This window comes from Ascidiella aspersa, chromosome 7 (genome assembly GCF_963924565.1).
Source record: "Ascidiella aspersa chromosome 7, kaAscAspe10.2, whole genome shotgun sequence".
Classification (NCBI taxonomy): Eukaryota; Metazoa; Chordata; class Ascidiacea; order Phlebobranchia; family Ascidiidae; genus Ascidiella; species Ascidiella aspersa.
This window is the reverse complement of record NC_139453.1, coordinates 26,320,715-26,340,688: the sequence shown is the minus strand read 5'-3', so window position 1 is coordinate 26,340,688 and position 19,974 is coordinate 26,320,715. Positions and strand designations below refer to the sequence as shown.

Sequence of the window (19,974 nt, the reverse complement as noted above, 5' to 3'; positions counted from 1 at the left end):
CTAATATACTCTTGAGATATTAAATATTGCATTTCGTTGCTGCCTAATTAAATTTGTTTCTTAAATACATTTTGAGGTGTCGGTTTTTTGTCCCGTGCACAGAAGTGACAGAACTAGGGTTCCTCTTTTAACGTTTTTTTTTCACTCCCGGAAAACGGGATTTTTTGTGTCCTAATTACGTCATTACGATGTTTTATATTACTTTATATTAGCTCAAAACATTTAATTAAGCTCATTTATGTTCTGCAGTATTGCTTCTGCAATCTTATAAGACCTTCTCGTATTAAAGGCTGCACCCTTATTTGTTTTTATTTAGAAAACACATGCATGCTTTTTTTATTAGTAAAATAAATTTGATTAGGTTTTTTCCGCTGGTAAGCGCAAATTAAGCAACTCAGGCAACGACTTTAATAAGTTTTGTAATATTTTTTTTCTTTATATTCTAGTCAAAAATGACATTTTTTTTTAAGTTTTGCTATGTTGCCGAATAACTAGGATTATAAAAAAAATTTCGGGATTGTTATTTCGCGAGAAATCCCGGGAATTTTCCATCAAAATATTCCCGGAGAGGAACCCTACACAGAACCACATTAAATGTACTATTTTATCGTTTAAATTTACTTACACTAATTCAGTTTTTTTTAAATTGTTTTAGTTTAATAGTCAATTTGTATATAATCGCTATATCATAATGGAGCCATCACAAAGACAACTCCGCTTGATGGGAGGCAGAAGCAATCCTTTCCAAACACTTATTGCCTTATTTGTTACTGCACTTTTCTTCATGGTATTTCAAGTAAGTTATCCACATCTTTGATTTAAGTAAAATAAACATTATATACTTGCAAATGTTGAAATGGCAGCCAGTCTGCATTTTCACATCTGGAAAGTATGGCAGATCTCAGCAAGATCTCAAGGGTGCTCAAAAAATAATGGGGTGAACGGGTCCAACTAATGTTTAAACTAGGGCTGTGGATTCGCACTCAGGGAGTCAGTTTGTTTTGCTGGAGTCGGACTCTGGACACGAGTAAGACCACATAAAACTACCCAAGTCCAACAAGCGAATGCGTAGTATCAAATTTTTAAACTGAAAGGGCCGCCAAAGTGACGTTGAAGTGTAATAGCAAATGGTGAAATATTGTCCAACCATGTATTGTGTGTTGATGAATTATATGACACCCCTGTAAGTGGATTGCTGGATATCCACATTATGTTAGTTACATAAATTGGCGAAATACAGGCTGTAGAGTCAGGGCCAAACTCAGGACTCGACAAAATCTCACATTTAATCGCAGACTTGGGAGTTGGACTAAGAAAATTTTTCTGGCCGGAGTCGGACTCGGGTTATTTTTAACCGCCTCCACAGCCCTGATTTAATATGCATCCTGTCATTATAACATATGGGAAAACCTTTTCGGAATTTAAGTTCATGCAATATACTAATTTAGGTGTGCACAAAAATTGCTTTAAATAGTAGTATGTGTGTGTGCATCTTAAATAATGCCATCTGGAATTGCAGTGCACATTATATTCCACGATGGTAAAATTTCTTTTTCATTAGGATTCTATACACAGGCCTGGCCTGGAATGTTCGTTTTACCCAGATTTTAAACTTTGATTTAAAAAAAAATTGTTTTTAAGTTACTACTATGATGTGTCGCTATATTAGCGTGACCCAGGAGTATGTAAGCCTGTAAATGAGTATCTTCTAAATCAGGGTCTCCCAAACTCTTTTGGACCACGGACACTATTTGTGAATCTGTTTTTTCGCGGACCGCAATATAAAGCAAAAAATAAATAAAACCAAATTTATTTGTTTACAAAACTGACAACATCAGTGGGACGGATGAGATTGCTTCCCTCTGCTTAAATCATTAATTCATCATAAATTAAAAGCGCAACTAGTAAGATTTACGTTACTTGATAGCAAAAGCTTTCGAAATCAATAAGTTGTGAATAACTGCGGCAATTTAATTATTTTTGAAAGAGTCCACATACTGTACAACTTTTTCTAGTCGCGGGTTGAAACCAAACTCAGAAAGGTCTCTGCGGGCCGCACAAAATGTTAACTAAGAATTATGTTATTAAAATGTTAGAACAACTGTTAATCAGGCAGGCTTTGGATATGTTTTTGCACTTAAAATCGTGTTTAGTTACTTTTAAGGAGGCAGTAAAGTGTTGGCGCAAAGGTTGTCGATCCCTGCTGTACAACATAATATGTGTCACTTTTTAATTTCTTGTCATATCGCCACGGACCACCTGTGCAGTCGTCGCGGACCACAGTTTGGGAAACCCTGTTCTAAATACTGTAAACCCAGCTTAATTTTTTTGGCATAAACTGGCTGACATTTGTGCGAGCGAACAGATTTCAATGTGTTTTTTTAATGTAGGGTTGCGGCCGTGGATTAGTTGACAATTGCGGCCATACTGTTAGGGATGCTCAAAGTAGAATATCGAATCCTTGGATTCGAATCCAGATGGGATTCGAATCCAATTCTGCCATTTATTTCGGGTAATTGGAACCGATATAATTTAATGTTTTACCGCGGATTGTTGCGCCTAATTGCACAAACCCGTGTGGTAAGTTGCCCTGTCGCCGCGGCGACCAATTTGTGCTTGCTTTAAATGTAACCTCGTAGTGCACCGTCAGCGTTTTTTCGGCCGACCAATTACCGCGTCTCGCGATAACGTTCGTCTAATAATTAAGTGTCAATCAAGCGTTATTGGGCGAGCGGCTAACGTGTAATGTCTGGTTTGGAGTTCGCAATTGCCCTAAATGCGTTAAGTTGCAAAAGTAACATAGCGTAGCAAAACGTGCTGGCCGTCCACAAAATGCGCTATGGGGTTACTTAAGGTCAACTTTAGGCCAATATTCAGGGAAGTTATGCAGTTATGCACAACGTAATTGTCAAGAATTCGTTATGTCAATAATAACTTTGTATTCTTTGCAGTATCATTTTACTGCATAACAGATCATGTTAGTCAAACAAGAATCAATAAGACTTAACAATGCTTTAAAAAAGAGGACCGAATTGCTTAAGACTTCTATGTGCAGTGTTGCATTGTACTCACTATTGGCAAAAATATAAGTTTTGGACACAACCTGGACAGTTGACATATTCCAGTTTACAGAACGGCTTCACATGACAGTTGTTAAAAATGTTAAACATAAGAGAGATTTTTTTTATTATAATATACACATGTTAGAAAATTGTTTGAGCGATTTATTGCTGTGATTGTGGGCCCTGTAGGGAAGATTAAGATTAATCCCTTCCCCAAACAAAATCGAGGTTAAATAATTTAATAAAAATATACTAGGATTCGCTATTCTGGATTCGTTATTCTAGATTCGAAACCTATTATTCTAGAATACCTTGGTATTCTACTTTGAACATCCCTACATACTGTTCCACCTGGTGTTTTGCCAAGTGAATTTGTTCAATAACATCCAGCATTAGTGCATATTTCCAATCTGATTCTAAAAATTATGTGAAACAAACCATACTATTTGCCAAATCTTTTAAAGATAAATGAAATATAATAGGCAGTTTCATTGAATATAATATAAAATACTCATTTTAACAGCATACTCACCCTAAATTTTAATTTTTTCTTACCTAAATAGACAATAACTAAATATATTCTAAGATGCCTGTACTATTTATAGCCATGTGGTGTTTTTGTAGTTTTAAAGTTGCAATGTTTTAATTTGATTTATGACGATTAGGCATCATCTTTTTTTTAAAATTATACTTTAAGTGTTTCTAATTGATACAATAAAGCAACAGAACACCAAAAAAGGCAATAACAATATTTATACACCGAAAAGCCATTGCAGACTCACCGAATCTGTCGATCAATGATGCAAGCAGAGCAGACTAGAAAAACAACTAGCCTGCAGTGAGGTTCGAACTCACGACCCCCGGTCAAGCCGGGATCGTCGCTCTACCAACTGAGCTATGCAGGCTCAGAAGGGAACGAGTCGAGAAACAACCATACGATACTGGCGATCCCCTTCGTTATGAAGCTGCTTGTACTAACAGATTGAGCAAGCATTGGCTTATGGTTGTTTCTCGACTCGTTCCCTTCTGAGCCTGCATAGCTCAGTTGGTAGAGCGACGGTCCCGGCTTGACCGGAGGTCGTGAGTTCGAACCTCACTGCAGGCTAGTTGTTTTTCTAGTCTGCTCTGCTTGCATCATTGATCGACAGATTCGGTGAGTCTGCAATGGCTTTTCGGTGTACTAATAATACGTAAGCCGTTATCGTTGGTCAAAAAGCAGCTTCAGAAGGGCTAGATCTCAGTTGTAAGCACACATATATGTGTGTACATATGTTTCATTGTAACAATATTTATGTGCCTTTTTATTTGCTATTTAAATCAGAATTTATGCTAACTTTTTTGTTTGCTGTTAGGCCAGCATCCTTAAAAACTTGCAGCGCCAGCAACAGATGTTGCTTAATTCAGGCAGTGAGCACCATAACAAAGGAAAGTATGCCCAAGCTGGTTTCATTGCTGCTGTAAGTGGAATTCTTTCATTTATATATCTATCGACTTAACTTCGTTCATTCAGCATATGTGTTTGTGGTAAAACTAAATTAAAAACAAAATATGCAATTGAAATGTTTTGGAGCATAATGGTTGGAGGCTGTAGTGAAACGTAGTAAGATTATTAAAGCCCATTCAGAAGTTGGTAGCACTTTGACTGTTTGGAATAACTCTTTATTCGAAACTTTGAGAATGATACCTACTTCTGTATGAGCTTTGATATTCTTACTACAATTATAAATTAAAAACAAGCATTCCCAAAATTACCACAATCATAAGTAAAATTTAAATTAGGTTGAAAATTAAATTTTTACTGTAAAGTATGACTTTTTGTAACTAAATAGTTTGTGATCTTTGAAATCTATATATACCCATGTGAAAGGAACCACCAGTAATTGCACGATCAGTTCACCCGAGGTTCGCACAGAGAGTTATGAAAGAAATTGGAATGAAAGTCAACGGTACACTGCTACGTGGTGTCAAGAAAGAACACAGGTTTAAACAACTTAACTTTATTACTCCAACAAGCCAACAGTTGTCGGGTTATGTGGTACCACAGCTTAAATTACATAATTGGTTAACTGACAGGAAATGAGTTAACCTAAATTATAAATAATTTTGTATCACTAGCAGTTCAGTGCACGATCTCTTTTATTGTATTTCTTTCCCGATCTTTTTAATGTAATTTTTTTTGTGCAAAATGATGTAACTTTTGCTATCCATGCAATTCACCCATTCATAAACATTAACCTAAAACATTTTAAAACGTTTTGTTTAGAAAATACTATGTTCCTTCCAAAGAGGGCACATTCATATGCTTGTCTGGTAACCAGTCAATAGCGTGGGGTTTGGTGAACAATGATTTCTGTGATTGTGTGGATGGGAGTGATGAGCCTGGTACTTCAGCGTGTCCCAATGGAAGGTATGGCGACCACCATTATAATAATAAAATAATGCAATTTTAGAACACTATATACGGATCTGCTCATAAGTTTAATGCTGAAAATAACAGCCCAAATAGACGTTAAAAGCGCCATGCTTTATTTTCAACTGTTTCGGCAAATTCTAATGCCATAATCAGTGATATCAATGCAATTTTAACCTGTTAAAAATGTTCAAGCATATACTTTTATGTTTGTTTTATTTGGGTTGTGATCTTTGTTTTTAAATAAAAATACAGCCTAATTTAGTTAATCTTCTTTGGATGTCAGATTTAAATGTACAATGCAATATTACGATTAAAATATATTGCCTGTTAATTTCAGTTGCGATAGAGGCGCCCCATATATATAATTTGCAGTGAATCATTTTTTATGCTAGATAAATAATGCATGCTTAACTAATATTATTTAATGATATCATTACGCTAATTTCATGGAAATTTAACAGTCCTCAACTTTTAAACTACAAAATGGACTTTGGAAAAAATGGAAATATAAATATTAGCTACGAAAATTTAGAAAATGAGATAAATATTTTCAGCAAATTTGTTGTAAAGTCATGGTTGTTTCCACTCTGTTAAAAACCTACATTCTTTAGAGAAATTGTCTTATTTATGTTAGGTTTGCTGACTGTTGGTTACTGTGCTACACACTAATTAATATATGTTCTGACCATTTGTCTGCTGTTAGCACTGCCAAGTGCCAATTGTTGACAGTTGATTGAAATATGTGAAACAAGCTTTGTCTATGTTTTTCATTTTTCGTATTAAAACAAATTGCAAAATCTAAAATATCATATTGCCTTTAAAAATAAAAGTGTTAGTAGAAGAATTTTTCTTTAAATGTGAACAAATAATATTAATTAGGTTTTGTTATTTTAAATTTTCATAAATATGTTCTTATTTATAATTTAATAATCATTATCCAATGACCAATATATATATAACTGTTAAATGAAAGTTATGCTCAAAACGTTGTTTTTCTCACCCAGCCCTCTCTGAGCCTATTTATCTAGCTCAGTTTGGTAGAGTGACGGTCTCGGTATAGCCGGAGGTCGTGAGTTGAAACCTCACCGCAGACTAGTTGTGTTTCTAGCCCGGCTCGCATGAATATCCTTAATTGATCGACTGATTCAGTTAGCCTTTTCAAGACTTATGATGTACTATAATATGTAAGCAGCAATCGTTTATCAACCAACAACTTCAAAAGGGCTAGATCACAGTTGTTGTACACAGATGTATATGTATTTTGCATTATATATAAGAAAAAAATATCAATTTTTTAATTTTTTTCAATGATGGCACAGTTTCCACTGTATGTATGAAGTTAAATTGTTCATAAGTTTTGTGATAAGAGATGAACTTTTCATTATATATAGGCAAAAAATATAAATTTTTTTATTTTTATTTTTTAATAATCGCACAGTTTCCATTGTATGTATAAATTTTAATTGTTTATAAGTTATTATAAAATATATGAATACATTTTCAGGTTTTATTGTGAACCTGAGCTTCACTACCTTCCTTCTTCACGAATTAACGACGGAATTTGTGACTGCTGTGATGGCAGTGACGAATGGAAAGGCGTCACTGTTGCACCTGACCTCAATTTACCTGGTAAAAAAGTGTGTTACTACTCATCAAATCTTTAATCTTTGAGAAAAAATCATGCTACCATTTGATGAAATACAAATACAGCTATTTTAAAGTATTTGTCATTGCTATCATCTATAACAGGGGTGTCCAACTCAAACATGCCGGCGTGCCAATTTTTATCTTATAACTTCTTCCCGTGCCAAAGTTTCGTAACCGAACCAATTCTTTTTAATCATAAAAGCGCTTTTTTACCAAAAATAAGAACGTTTATTTAAACTTGAAAAAAAAGCTGTCTAGTAGAAATGCGCATCACTACATCAAAGTGTCTTTCGGTGAGCTGACTTCTTGTTTCTTAACACCAAGCTATATAATATTATGTGAATGCTAGCCTCCATACAGTATAATGTTACTAGATCAAAAGTAATTGTTGGTTGTAGTGATTGCCGCCATTGTTTTGTATTGTGAACAAACAATGGTATATTGTGAACAAACAATCGCAATTGGCTGTATAACAAACTTAGTATTTTCTGGCAATTGGCTGAATAACAAATTGACCTTTTTTGGCAATTGGCTAAATAACAATTTTAGTATTTTTTGGGGAGGGCTTGCGTGCCACTTTTTATTAGGTCGCGTGCCACATTTGGCACGCGTGCCGCTTGTTGGACACCCCTAATCTATAAAGAGGGTAAAACAGATTAAGAGGAACATTAACATCGAAAATGATTTTCATTGTGTTTTGCCTCAACTGCTGAAATTTACCTTTTTTTTGTTAAATGTTTTACACCTGTATCTATACTTGGGACTTATAAAACCGCTGTTTATGAAAAAATCGATCTTAAGTTTACCAGAACAGGGTCAAGGTACTACCAACATATAGCAACTTTACATACCTAATCATAGAAGTAAAAACCCTAAAAATCCAACCGATTTCAGTTGGTTAGCCCAACATACCCCAATTGTGCCATTCCTGTTAGTGAGTGTTATCTCAAGTACAACATACACCTATCATATTCTGACACAGTTGGTTAGCCCAACATATCTCAATTGTGCCATTCCTGTTAGCGAATGTTATCTCAAGTACAACATACACCTATTATATTCTGACACAGTTGGTTAGCCCAACATATCTCAATTGTGCCATTCCTGTTAGCGAATGTTATCTCAAGTACAACATACACCTATCATATTCTGACACAGTTGGTTAGCCCAACATATCTCAATTGTGCCATTCCTGTTAGCGAATGTTATCTCAAGTACAACATACACCTATTATATTCTGACACAGTTGGTTAGCCCAACATATCTCAATTGTGCCATTCCTGTTAGTGAGTGTTATCTCAAGTACAACATACACCTATCATATTCTGACACAGTTGTTTATTCCAACATACCCCAATTGTGCCATTCCTGTTAGTGAGTGTTATCTCAAGTACAACATACACCTATCATATTCTGACACAGTTGGTTAGCCCAACATATCTCAATTGTGCCATTCCTGTTAGCGAGTGTTATCTCAGGTACAACATACACCTATCATATTCTGACACAGTTGGTTAGCCCAACATATCCAAATGATTACAGTTGTTTATCCCAACATACCCCAATTGTACAATTGTTAGTGACTTGTGTTCTAAAAACTTCGGAAGTGGCCTAAGCCTAAAACACATATGTATTCAAATTATTGTGCTCTTACTTGTAAAAGTTGCTTCCCATTTATTTGCTAACCATCACAAATACCTTCTAACCGGCCTCAAGTTTCAGATGATGTCCAGCTTGTCCCTTGCAAGGACACATGTCACGACTACCAGCACACCAAGCTTCGCCAACTGAACGAGATAAGAGAAGGTGCAGCTCGCAAACACGAGTACATTCAAAAAGGTGCAGGTCACAAGGCAGATGTGAGTGACTGTTTTTCTCGAGACATATTTGTGCTGCAATTTTATTTGATTTAATTTTTTGACCATCGTAGGTTGAACACTGTTTTAAAGTGATTTAAGGGAACTGAACGACTTTATTAAATTGTTTTAGTAACAACAGTTATTTGTACAATGTACTTACTCAGATTAGTGATCTTTAAGCCAAACCTACACAAACCTTGCGTTAAATATAAAATAGTTTTTAATGAAATTAGATCCATGTTTATGAACAGCAGCTATACACATATTTGAGAATTAAATATTTAATTTTTTTTAGCAATCATGCTCTAATGTTATTTTTTGCAGAACTATGGACCAAATGGAGAGTTTTATGCCCTCAGCTTGGAATGCTTTACGTTTCAGTCGCCCGGCTACGTTTATGAACTCTGTCCATATGTTAATGCATCACAGGTTTGCTGTGTTTAAATTTTCTTACTTTAAAATTTGAATATAAATTTATTTGGGATATCTAACTTTTAATTCCAAAACATGCAAATCTTTGTTTTCTAAACTTGATGTCTTTTGTCATTAAAAAAAAATAGTTGTCAGTAAACGACGACTTCTTTAAAAAAGTTTATATAGTTTTAAATAGTAGAAACGCTTACAAACCTGGAAAAATACTTCAATTTAATTTTTTATTTCACCTATTCAATTTTCTGTTTCACATCATAATTTACTACGAATCAAGAATTAAAAAAAATATTATTTAACACCCATTTTTTCGATTTAGGGTTAATGAACCTATTTATTTTCAGATCGGACAAGACAACTGGTTAATAGGTACCGGTGGCAAGCTTGAAGGATCCCCAGACCACGGATTCCAACTCGTAATGGGAAATGGCAAGCAGGATCATTGTCCGGCTGGGAAATCAAGAAGCACAATTGTAATTTTTTGCCTTATATTGCCGATGCTTTAAATTGAGAAAAAAAATAGTAACTCCTGTTCTTCTTACCTATGGTACTGATTAGGATTTGTTTGAATAAAACAAAAAAATTAAGCTGGATAACACTTTTCTTTGTATCCAAACCATTATTTACCAAGCTTTTGCAAAACTGCAGTATTTTGTTAAAAATGGATAGTTTTTAAACAATTTTTCGCTGACTAAATTTTTTTAATCTTGTGTGGTTTAGCAGAAATTATTAAAAAAAAGCCTTTACAGTATTGTATTGTGGTTGTAATAACAGGCTTCGTTTTTAAAACACAAAAAGAGAAATAAATTAACATTAAAAAAAATTGTTCATTAAGTTTTTTTCTTATCAACTATCACAGTGCCTCAAGGCATTCTTTTATATTACGTATGCTTTTTTCAGATAACGTTTACTTGCGGCACATCAGACACTGTAAAATATGTCTCTGAAAGGGAAACTTGCGTTTATGCGGTTAAATTCCAAACGCCAGCCGCTTGTCCTGATCCAGAATCTTTGGAATCAAGGTGACACAACACCTTCTAGTCGTCAAATCATCCAAAGAAGCCCAAGAGCGACAGAAATGAACAGAAAAGAACTGCTTCAGGAACTTTCCCCTCTTCAAGAAATCTGTGTTGTGTCATTCTATCCAACCGGCATGCAATATTTATGTTGTGTTTTTCTTTTTTCTGTTTGAACTGTGTGTATGTGCATGTGCGTCGAAGCTATGTGTACGATTTGTCAATAATATTGTTTTATTGATCTATTTAACAACTGACCCGAACTATTAATCTTTTTTAAGGTTGGCGTGAATGCATTAATTTATAATGGAACCATATATGTTCCCTAAATCAAAAGGCTAAAAAAAAATTAAGAATGTAGTTTTACAACTGATTTGTTAGGGATTTACTGTGATATTACATACTAAAAGTAACATAATTGTAATATTCCAATTAAATAAATATAATAAAGTTTTTGATTTCACATTTTTTCTTAGTTTTTACTAATTCTGTCTCGTTTTAGTTTTGTTTAATATATTTTAACTTGCATTGTCGAATAAACTTCCATGCCAAAACAGATGCTAGTAACTTTTACATTTAGGAAATCAGCTATTGCTTGAAACTGTGCTGCAGGATTTAGTCCTCGTAATAACTATAGCCTATCACATCAAAATTACCTTTATGCATCTGGGTTGCAACAATGGCTGTTAATTTGCTTATATGTGTTTTAATTGTTGTCTTTATTTTATTAATGCTGCTCTACTTTATGTAATGCTTCAGAACTTTGCTGATAATTTACATGATAAATGTTGGTCTGTTAAGTTGTATGGAGCATTATAAATTAAACCTTCTTGTTCATTTCATTTTTATCTATTTAATTGCTCTGCTTTTTTAAGAAATAGGAACAGTGAAAATCTTATAAACATTATATTAGGTTAATAGTTTACACTTAAAATGTTAGAGGGTGCTTAGCAGTATGTTTAAAGTAGGCTGGAAAAATTAAAGCTTTCCATGGTCATTGGGATAAATTGATATGAGAAATTAGTTTTCATGTGTGAAGCATTTTTGAATGTGTTTGTATTTGATGCTGTGTATTTTGTTATAGGCAATCGCTATATTTAATGACTGTAAATAGCACTTTTTGTGCAATATGCAAGCAAAATTGTGCCCACACATATTATAATAACCAAAGTCAAGTTTGCACAAAACAGGTAGTTTTTTTAAAAGATTATTTTTTCTTCCAGTATGTTTTTGTATTGCATTGATCTCAAATATTTGTACTATTTTCAGAAACCAAAATATTTATGAATTTTAAAGCAATTTTTATAATCCCAGGTTGTCCATTGATAGTACAACCAGTTGTTTGGTAACATTTTTGTTAAATAAACAAGTTATGTTCCACTTGAAAATTTTAGGTTGATTGATATCAATAAGTGTGTTAAAAACATAGTCAAAGTATTCTTGATTTTGAGGTTATCTTACTATGGCTAATTGTGAGGTGCTTTTTAATTATTTTGAGGTTTTGTTGGTTCCTTTAGTTATATAGATTTTATCATATTGTAATAGGGTTCATGGTGTTATGGAAACCTGCATATATGTATATATATTGTTGCACTCTGTTTAGTATATTTGCATTGATTTTGGAAACTAATGACTTGTTTTGTTAAAGACAACTCTGTTACCATATGGTTTTGTGAATCAAGAAGTTTTTCCTGTATGCTGGCTATTCTGTTTTTGATATTTTTTTCAACTTAAAATTGTTTAAAACTTGCCCTAGCTTTGCATTTATATGCAATAAAACCCTTAGCTAATGATATTTCTGCAACAATGTATTATATATTTTATGTGGATGGTATTTTGTCATCGCAAAAATTGAACAAATTTCTACAAAACTTTTTGTGTTTTAGAAAAATTAATTACTGGAGGTAAACCACAAGGTATTTTATGTAGCGGTAAAAACTAGGGATGGCTGGCAAATTTAAAGTGTTTGTGACGCGAAGACTTCCTGCTGCTGCCATTAATATATTAAAAGAAAGGTGAGAATATGTAAAATTTTCCTAAACTGAAATAGATTTATTAACAACAATAATAAACATTAACAAAGCAATTAGGTTGTATGGTAACCTAATAATAATAAAATTAATAGAATAGGTTTCTTTAACAAAGTGATTAAAATTAAAAATTACTAGTAATCCTCACAAGGTTAAAATGCTACATTTTAGCAGGTCCTTAACCGAAAATTTAAAATGAGTGGCTTTATTAGTAAACGTGTCATTTAATTTGTAAAGATGCGAAGTAGTTCAATGGGATAGTGATGATGCAGTGCCACGCAAAGTTTTACTTGAAAGCTCAAGAAATGCAGATGGTATTCTTTGCCTTCTAACTGACAAAATTGATGGGGAAGTGTTAACCAGTGCAGGTAACATGCCATTGCAAAATAGTAATCATGGGTAATTTGTCATTAGAATTTACATGTGTTTGAAGGAAAACAAATGAGGGTTTTAAGTACAATGTCAGTTGGCTTGGATCATATAGACTTGACAGAATGCAAAAGAAAGGGGCTTAAAGTTGGCTATACTCCGGATATTCTGACTTCTGCAACGGTAAGGATTTGATTAGTGTTTGTAGTATAGTTATTGTGATGATTTTTTTAACTGTTTATGCAGGCGGAGTTAGCAGTTGGTCTTCTGTTAAGTACCTCAAGGAGAATAGTGGAAGGCACACATGCCGCAAAGGAGTAAGTTCATAAAGTTAATGTCATTGAAAGATCAGTTTTCAAAATTCACTAATTAATCTGCATTACAATTTTTGTAGTGTGTGTTTTTCTTTCACTTATTACATGTACACATACGTTTTTTGAATTTTGTCTAATGAATTGCCTTATTATACATGCATGTGGTGTGTGTGATTAATTAATGATTTTATTAAATAGTGTTTATTTTCTAAATTCAATTATCCTTAGAAACAGGTATAAATTTAAATGGGTAGTACTATTAAAAACTGAAGTTAACCTAATTTGTTAAACTTCTGATTGTGTTTTTCTAGAGGATTGTGGGGTACTTGGTCACCGATGTGGATGTGTGGACCTTCTCTGGAAGGCAGTGTAGTTGGCCTGTTTGGATTGGGAAGAATCGGTCTTGCTATTCTTGAGCGACTTAAACCATTTGGTGTACAAACCTTTCTTTATAATTCCTTCAAGCAAAAATCTGAAGACTTTGAAAAAGAAAAGGGAGTTTCCTATGGTAATCAATAACGTTTTTTTGTCACAGTTAGCATTCTTGGTCGAAAAAATTCAAATGCAAAACTTTTTACAGATGCTGTTTGGGCTTGATTTTTATAGCAATAAACCAAAGGTTTTAGACTTAAATTGTTTTGAATGCCACTTTGTTCTACTTTATTCATGGTCAATTTTATGACAGCGCCATCCATACTTTTACAATTAGTGATATGTGATTGTTTGCATTGCTTCAGTTCTGCTTTCGCACACATTGTACAAAGCCCAGCCTAGCTTAACATCAGCACCTAAATGCACAACTTGGTTGGCAGACTTAGTAATCTAGATCAGATTTCAAGAATTAATTTATTTGCTTAACATTTGCATTTCGTCTAATATACGGAATCTCATTAGACATTAAACAAGACTCAAAACTCCCAAGTGTGTAGTTTTTGATGCATGTTTAAGACCCTTGTATCAAACAATTCAATAGTTAAACAAACTACTGAGTCACTGTGTTGTTAGCAATGGCGTTATGTTTAAATGGAAAATATTTTTGGCAGTGACGTTCGATAAATTGCTATCTTCTAGCGATTTCTTTATTACCTGTTGTTCCCTTACATCTGATACAACTGAGGTTATCAACAAAGAAGCGTTCTCCAAAATGAAACAAAACTGCATCTTTATAAACATTGCCAGGTAAGATGGTATGCAACATGAACCACCGACTTTTAGCAGTTTTTGCAAAAATTGCATTTCTGTATCAGAGTGGTCCACCATTTGGGCCCGCAGTTTCATATAACTATTTTTAAGGAGCCATGAATATTAAGCTATAAACATTTGTGTTTCTAATTGTTTAAATTGCTACCCATTTAGCTTTTAATGTGTATTTTTGAGATTTTACAAATATGTGTGAACCGGAAAACCTCTATAAAATAGGTATAGCATTTAAATGTCAAAGTTAGGGGGTTAAATTAAAGCCATTTATACTTATGATACACTGCTGTTCTACATATTTTATTATTTTTCTGATTTTGAACTTTTCAAAACATGCTTTACTGTATATGCTATCAGCAATTATCAACTTGTTCTTGCAGGGGTGGTGTTGTACAACATGAAGACTTGTATGCAGCACTTAAGAAAGGACAAATACGAGCAGCTGGTATTGACGTTACAACTCCTGAACCCTTGCCTACCTCTCATCCGCTCTTTCAGCTCCCTAATTGTGGTAAGTTTATACACATCAGCAAAAGAGTTTTTATACCTTTAATCACTGTTCCAAAACCTTGGTCCTGTGACGAATGACCTAGTTTATAAAAGACAATTTGACAACAGATTGATAAAAGTCACTAAATCAGTTGGCTAAAATTTGTTAATAATCTAAGCCTAGGTGAGCAATCATTGTTCCAAAACTTTGGTCCTACAAAGAATGTCCTAGTTTGCAAAAGACAATTTGACAACAGAGTGATATTTCAGTTTTAAGTCACTACAATTCGTTTACAATACAAGCCTAGGTGAGCAATTATAGTTCCAGATCATATAGATAAACTGAAACAAGATTGTGTTCATTTTGATAAATAACACTAGTTGTCTCAGTAGTGTTATTTATCCAATAAAATTAGGGTTAAAAATCAGATGTCTTTTTTGATGTTTTTTTATTGAAAAGGAGACATGCACCTGATTAAATTGTTTGGTGGTCCAGTAGTTTGCCCTGATCTAATCTAAGGTATACATTGCAGTAAGAGCAACTTTTTAGAAATTACAGGATTAACGATAATAATTTTTTGTTTATGCTGCAGTATGCAGAAAGTTTAGCTTGTTAAAAGTTTATATGCAATGAATCCTACACTATTTTATTCACAAATCATCTCATTGATTTCAGTCATCACGCCACATATTGGAAGTGCAACAGAACAGACCAGAACAGCAATGGCCGTTTTGGCAGCTAGGAATTTAGTAGCAGGATTGGAAAACAAACCGATGCCTTCGCCATATCAAGTTTAACTCGAAAATATGAAGATTATTCATCACTTAGCGCTCCATACCTTTGTTTTATTATCAATTTAGGCTTTGTTAGTTCCTATCCCAATTTGTGTTGTTTTAACACAAATCAAGTTATATTTACTGTACTTTTTGTTTATTCTATTATTATAGGTACCATTTTAGGCATTTATTATGGAATGGGATAGTTTTACAGTGTTTTTCATTGTTAAAAACTATTGGAAATTTATTGTTTGTTTGTGGATATTTTAAATTGATAGTATATGATGCTCAATACCTTGTTATACTATCTATTTAGGCTTTTTGGGTTCATATCCCAATTTGTGTTGTTTTTACACAACAAATCAAATTTATAGATAATGTACCTTTTGTTTATTCTATTCTTGTAAGGATTATTTTAAATGATTTTGATATATGCAACTGACAAATACAGAAATATTGATTCGCAAGTATGTTTTATTAAACCCACACATAGGTTGACACTAGAGCGAAGAATAAACATTACGCAAACAGGTATCTACCAAGACAATCACCAGGCATTTAAAACATGCAAAAATGGCGAAATCTGGCTATATGACGGTATATAAAGTTCTGAAACATTAAACAAGTGCACCATTACATGACATAAAACACAGTAGAAAAATAAAAGACCACACGACGAATACTGCAAATTGATTTAATTCAGGCCTTCAGTTAGGCGCTCTGGTATAGGATTTGTTCGGGGAAATACAAGTCGTTTGTGAGCGGTGTTGGCGTACAATCCGGATTCATCAATCCACGTACAAATGCCGTCACGTTTGTAGTCTGCCGTGTCGGTGAATTGTGAGACGCACTTTCGGTAGGCAGCTGAATTGTCAGGAAACTCCGGTGGCCTTTCCTGCAAAGAAGGTGGCGTTTGTAGAGAGGCTTACATTTGCCCAGTTACTGTTATGTATGTGTGTAAGTGTGACACACCTCACTATTAATATACCACTATTTGGTACACTAAAAAGAACATTGTTTACATATGCAATATTAGTCTGAAAAATAATTGTCAAATCACATTATTTTGGGCAAAGTTTGTGATTCTAATAATTCCTAAAAAACAGAAAAAGGAACTGAAAAATACATTTTGGGGTTTTGGTTAAATGAAAGTAGAACTGCTTTGCTTTTGACTGTCTATCGCATTTTGAGATGCATACCAGCTGTCATAGGAACAGTGTTTTTTTAAGGTTTTACTAAAACGGTCCCCCAAATTTCTCCAGCGGTTTCCCAAATTTTGGACTTGCAACTTTTGGGTATTTAAATGAAACACTTGCGGTCTCTTAAAACTACTTAGCGGTCACAACCAAACCTTTAAAAAAAACCTGCATAGGAATATAAAAAAATTCACCTTTTTATTAAATTAAACATAATAACATATATATACCTAAATTAGTAGTGCACCTAAAGCCTTTCAATATGGATAGATTGTAGAAAAATGACTTACTGGTGCTGGAGTAAAAGAGTATGGAGCAGTAAAATCAGCTTTGTGTGTTGTCTCCAAATGCCTGTTTAAGCAACACAGCAATGTTGTTTATAAATAATTAAAGTCCTTCTTGAGGCATATAAATATAAGCTTGTAGTATTGGAAATTACTAAAATGGCTTCAGTAACACACAAAACAATGTTCTGTTTTATCCACTTGACTGAAGCGCATACATAAACATGCTAACAACACCATTCTTGTGAAAATTGTTTTTTTTTAGTTAGGAAATCCTTAAAGAAACCAGGATAAATAAACATTATGATGAATAAATATTCTGGTTGTTGAAAAACTCACTTTAAACAATGACCGACTTAATCTGAGGCTACATACACTCCTAAAGGATTGATTTAATCTTTACCTGTTATAGATACATTTTGATGAATGTAACTTACAGTTTATCATGGTCTGGATGGTGTCGAGGCAAAACTGCTCCGAAACCTCTAGATGGTGCGGATGGAATATTTCTGAGGCAATAAACATAAAATTACCAACTAAATTTTAAATTTATGCACTGAGTTAAAAAGATGTTACTTTTAAAAGATGTTTTACATTTGCAAGTCAACAAACCTTGATATATCTGCGTTTGCAAATGAGCCAACATCGACCACACTTTTCCTGGTGTCCTGCTCTGTGAAATCATCTTTTAATTTGATTTGCTGCAAAGCTTCTTGTGTAGTTGTCAGTGGTAACTGTACATTAAAGCAATATCTAATTTGCTAAAATCCTTCTCATAAGAATAATTTGTCATGGTGTTGTTGTAGTCAAAAAAAAGGAAAGTAGCAGCATGTCCTTAGCGATAATAAATATTTTAATCAATTTGTGTTAGTAGGAACATATTTCTGGCTGCTGTTATAATATAATGGTTACATTAACTTTAAAAGTTAAACAAATCATAGTTGTAGTGCTTCCAATTCAAGATTTATTTGAGCTGCTGTCGTTTAGTAAACCAGCTAATTAGACTGACATCATGATATGTATGTCCTATTTAGTTTTTAACAATATTGGTGTTTACGGATAGCAACTGCCTTAGATTTGTAAGGTCCTTACCCCATCTTTGCTATTTCCCATCCTCTCATAGGTGGTTGTATGCAAGTTCCGACCAGGTGGAACTGGATATTCGTTGATGTCATATTCTTTTGGTTCTGCTTCACGAGCTTGGTGCCTATTTTTGTGAAAGTGTTTTACATAAGATAAAATGCATGGTATTAACTGAAATGAAGAGCTAGTCTTAAAACGACAAGATCTTGTGGGTGTACATTGAAAAATTTAGGGTGAATTTCAGGGGTGACTTTTAAATGTTTAAAATGCAGGTTATGTCTGTGGGAAAAAATTGGTAGGTCCACTTTTCATATTTTCCACAAGAGACATGGGGCACACCCAGTCTGCATTCTGAGGCAGGGTGCACACTCAAGATTTTTTAAAAGCAATGTGTGTGCACACTTAAATTAGCATTTGCAAAAGGTTCAGTTGTGCTAGATTCCCGAATCTTAGTTACACAAGACCTTAATTGCACACCTGCACACCTCAAAATCTGGCGCTGAACACCTCAAAATCTCGGTGTGACGTGCCATGATATGCAGACTGGTGGTGAACAATGTGGCTTGTACACTTATAATTTTCACTAACTTTGAACAAAACTAAACAGTGGTTAATTTGCAACTTGATATTCAACATTATATGTAGGATTTAGAAAGGGATAGTCTTAAAGCACTATCACTAAATGATAGACTAAATGGGGTATAGGCACCAGGTGATTATAGACATATTAATGATTATGCACAGTGCACTGATTTGGGTATATGCTTACATTGTGGTGCCGAGCTATTATTAAACTTAATTTCCTGAGTTTGGGGTTATTTATTTATAAATTACTTTGTTAGCCGGGTAAATAGTCTGTGGAAGTGCCTATTAGCTATTTGCCCGGATCGCTCGTATATACGCATACACTTCTTTTCTTAGTACATTGATTGAATTCCATTGCAGCAGGTAATTATACAATGATTTATTAGACGGCAGACTGACATGCGAGAAAATATTATGTTACTCAATTGTCTGGCGATTGTGGATACCAACCAAAATCTTGCAATTTTTATCTTCAAAAAAATTTTTTTTTATTTGCAAAGTTTACAAAAATACCTACCAGTTTGAGTTTAGCGTTGCTCGACTGTAATTCATGTGATCTGAACGCAGAAACAGAGAGCCCTTTCGCTCCACAAAGTCTGGAATGACCAGGTAATCCATGTTTTCTGCTTTCTAACAATGTTATAGAGCAAAAGCAACTGTTTTTACCGCGATTAAAAATGATCACCCGCCAGCTGACATCCTGGTTACCATAGTATCAGCATAGAATACTAATTACATTAGTTACATTAGTATTCTATGGTATCAGCGTTAGTTCGATATTTTATTTTCACCAAGTGGGGTGTTGCAGGTTAAGTGTAAATGCGTTAAAATTTGAGGCTCAGTTTACATTAAAAATTAACTTAAAATAACAGCTTAAATAATTGCTCCTTTTTTTGTATGGACCAATATTAAAACCAGTGCTTTAGTTAACGTCGAACTAAGTTTTAACGACCTGAGATGAACCCAAATCACCATAATATTAAAGACTAATTAATTACACTATTAATCATAGTTTTGGTATTGTTGCTAATATAAGCATTTGCCTCATTTGGAAATTAGAAACGGAGACAGTTATTCCTTAAGGTATTGGTTATACTGTTAAGAATAGTTAAAAGAAAAACAAATCGATAATGAAGCAGAACAGCTTGACCGTTTTTCCTTGAATTATATTCAGATTAAGACGTAAACAAATGTTGCCACTGAGAGTTTATTAAAATCGGCGAA

At 33.8% G+C, this 19,974-nt stretch overlaps 3 protein-coding genes and 2 non-coding genes across 5 annotated transcripts; 3 read left to right on the top strand and 2 right to left on the bottom strand.

Annotated features, from left to right (window-relative positions):
- The first annotated feature begins 666 nt into the window (after nt 1-666).
- On the top strand, nt 667-9,916 carry LOC146138706 (uncharacterized). Its single transcript, XM_083394656.1, has 8 exons — nt 667-796; nt 4,415-4,519; nt 4,930-5,042; nt 5,326-5,469; nt 6,980-7,104; nt 8,839-8,981; nt 9,306-9,410; nt 9,755-9,916. Exons 1-8 carry the CDS (start codon nt 692-694, stop codon nt 9,914-9,916), a joined length of 1,002 nt encoding a protein of 333 aa, XP_083250782.1. The 5' UTR covers nt 667-691.
- Trnaq-uug (transfer RNA glutamine (anticodon UUG)) lies at nt 3,893-3,967 on the bottom strand. The gene has a single exon. It is a non-coding gene; the product is annotated as a tRNA-Gln (tRNA).
- Trnaa-ggc (transfer RNA alanine (anticodon GGC)) lies at nt 4,093-4,167 on the top strand. Its single transcript has one exon. It is a non-coding gene; the product is annotated as a tRNA-Ala (tRNA).
- Nucleotides 9,917-12,311: 2,395 nt separating the features above from the next.
- On the top strand, nt 12,312-16,061 carry LOC146138705 (glyoxylate reductase/hydroxypyruvate reductase-like). Its single transcript, XM_083394836.1, has 8 exons — nt 12,312-12,441; nt 12,694-12,824; nt 12,890-13,008; nt 13,072-13,142; nt 13,451-13,647; nt 14,183-14,318; nt 14,717-14,847; nt 15,502-16,061. Exons 1-8 carry the CDS (start codon nt 12,371-12,373, stop codon nt 15,621-15,623), a joined length of 978 nt encoding a protein of 325 aa, XP_083250962.1. The 5' UTR covers nt 12,312-12,370; the 3' UTR covers nt 15,624-16,061.
- LOC146138704 (cilia- and flagella-associated protein 95-like) lies at nt 16,041-19,446 on the bottom strand. Its single transcript, XM_083394837.1, has 6 exons — nt 19,268-19,446; nt 18,175-18,289; nt 17,695-17,816; nt 17,520-17,591; nt 17,089-17,149; nt 16,041-16,497 (listed from the first exon to the last, which is right to left on the bottom strand). The coding sequence occupies exons 1-6, from the start codon at nt 19,366-19,368 to the stop codon at nt 16,297-16,299; spliced, it is 672 nt and encodes a 223-aa protein (XP_083250963.1). The 5' UTR covers nt 19,369-19,446; the 3' UTR covers nt 16,041-16,296.
- Between the last annotated feature and the right edge of the window lie 528 nt (nt 19,447-19,974).

Excerpts from the sequence above, each read along its gene's own strand:
- LOC146138706 (XM_083394656.1), top strand. The coding sequence starts at position 692 with ATGGAGCCATCACAAAGACAACTCCGCTTGATGGGAGGCAGAAGCAAT. Across the intron at positions 5,043-5,325 it reads GGTGTCAAGAAAGAACACAG|AAAATACTATGTTCCTTCCA; the intron begins GTTTAAACAACT and ends CGTTTTGTTTAG. Across the intron at positions 7,105-8,838 it reads ACCTGACCTCAATTTACCTG|TTTCAGATGATGTCCAGCTT; the intron begins GTAAAAAAGTGT and ends ACCGGCCTCAAG.
- LOC146138705 (XM_083394836.1), top strand. The coding sequence starts at position 12,371 with ATGGCTGGCAAATTTAAAGTGTTTGTGACGCGAAGACTTCCTGCTGCT. Across the intron at positions 12,442-12,693 it reads ATTAATATATTAAAAGAAAG|ATGCGAAGTAGTTCAATGGG; the intron begins GTGAGAATATGT and ends TAATTTGTAAAG. Across the intron at positions 13,648-14,182 it reads AGAAAAGGGAGTTTCCTATG|TGACGTTCGATAAATTGCTA; the intron begins GTAATCAATAAC and ends TATTTTTGGCAG.
- LOC146138704 (XM_083394837.1), bottom strand. The coding sequence starts at position 19,368 with ATGGATTACCTGGTCATTCCAGACTTTGTGGAGCGAAAGGGCTCTCTG. Across the intron at positions 17,592-17,694 it reads GCAAACGCAGATATATCAAG|AAATATTCCATCCGCACCAT; the intron begins GTTTGTTGACTT and ends TTATTGCCTCAG. Across the intron at positions 16,498-17,088 it reads ACTCTTTTACTCCAGCACCA|GAAAGGCCACCGGAGTTTCC; the intron begins GTAAGTCATTTT and ends CCTTCTTTGCAG.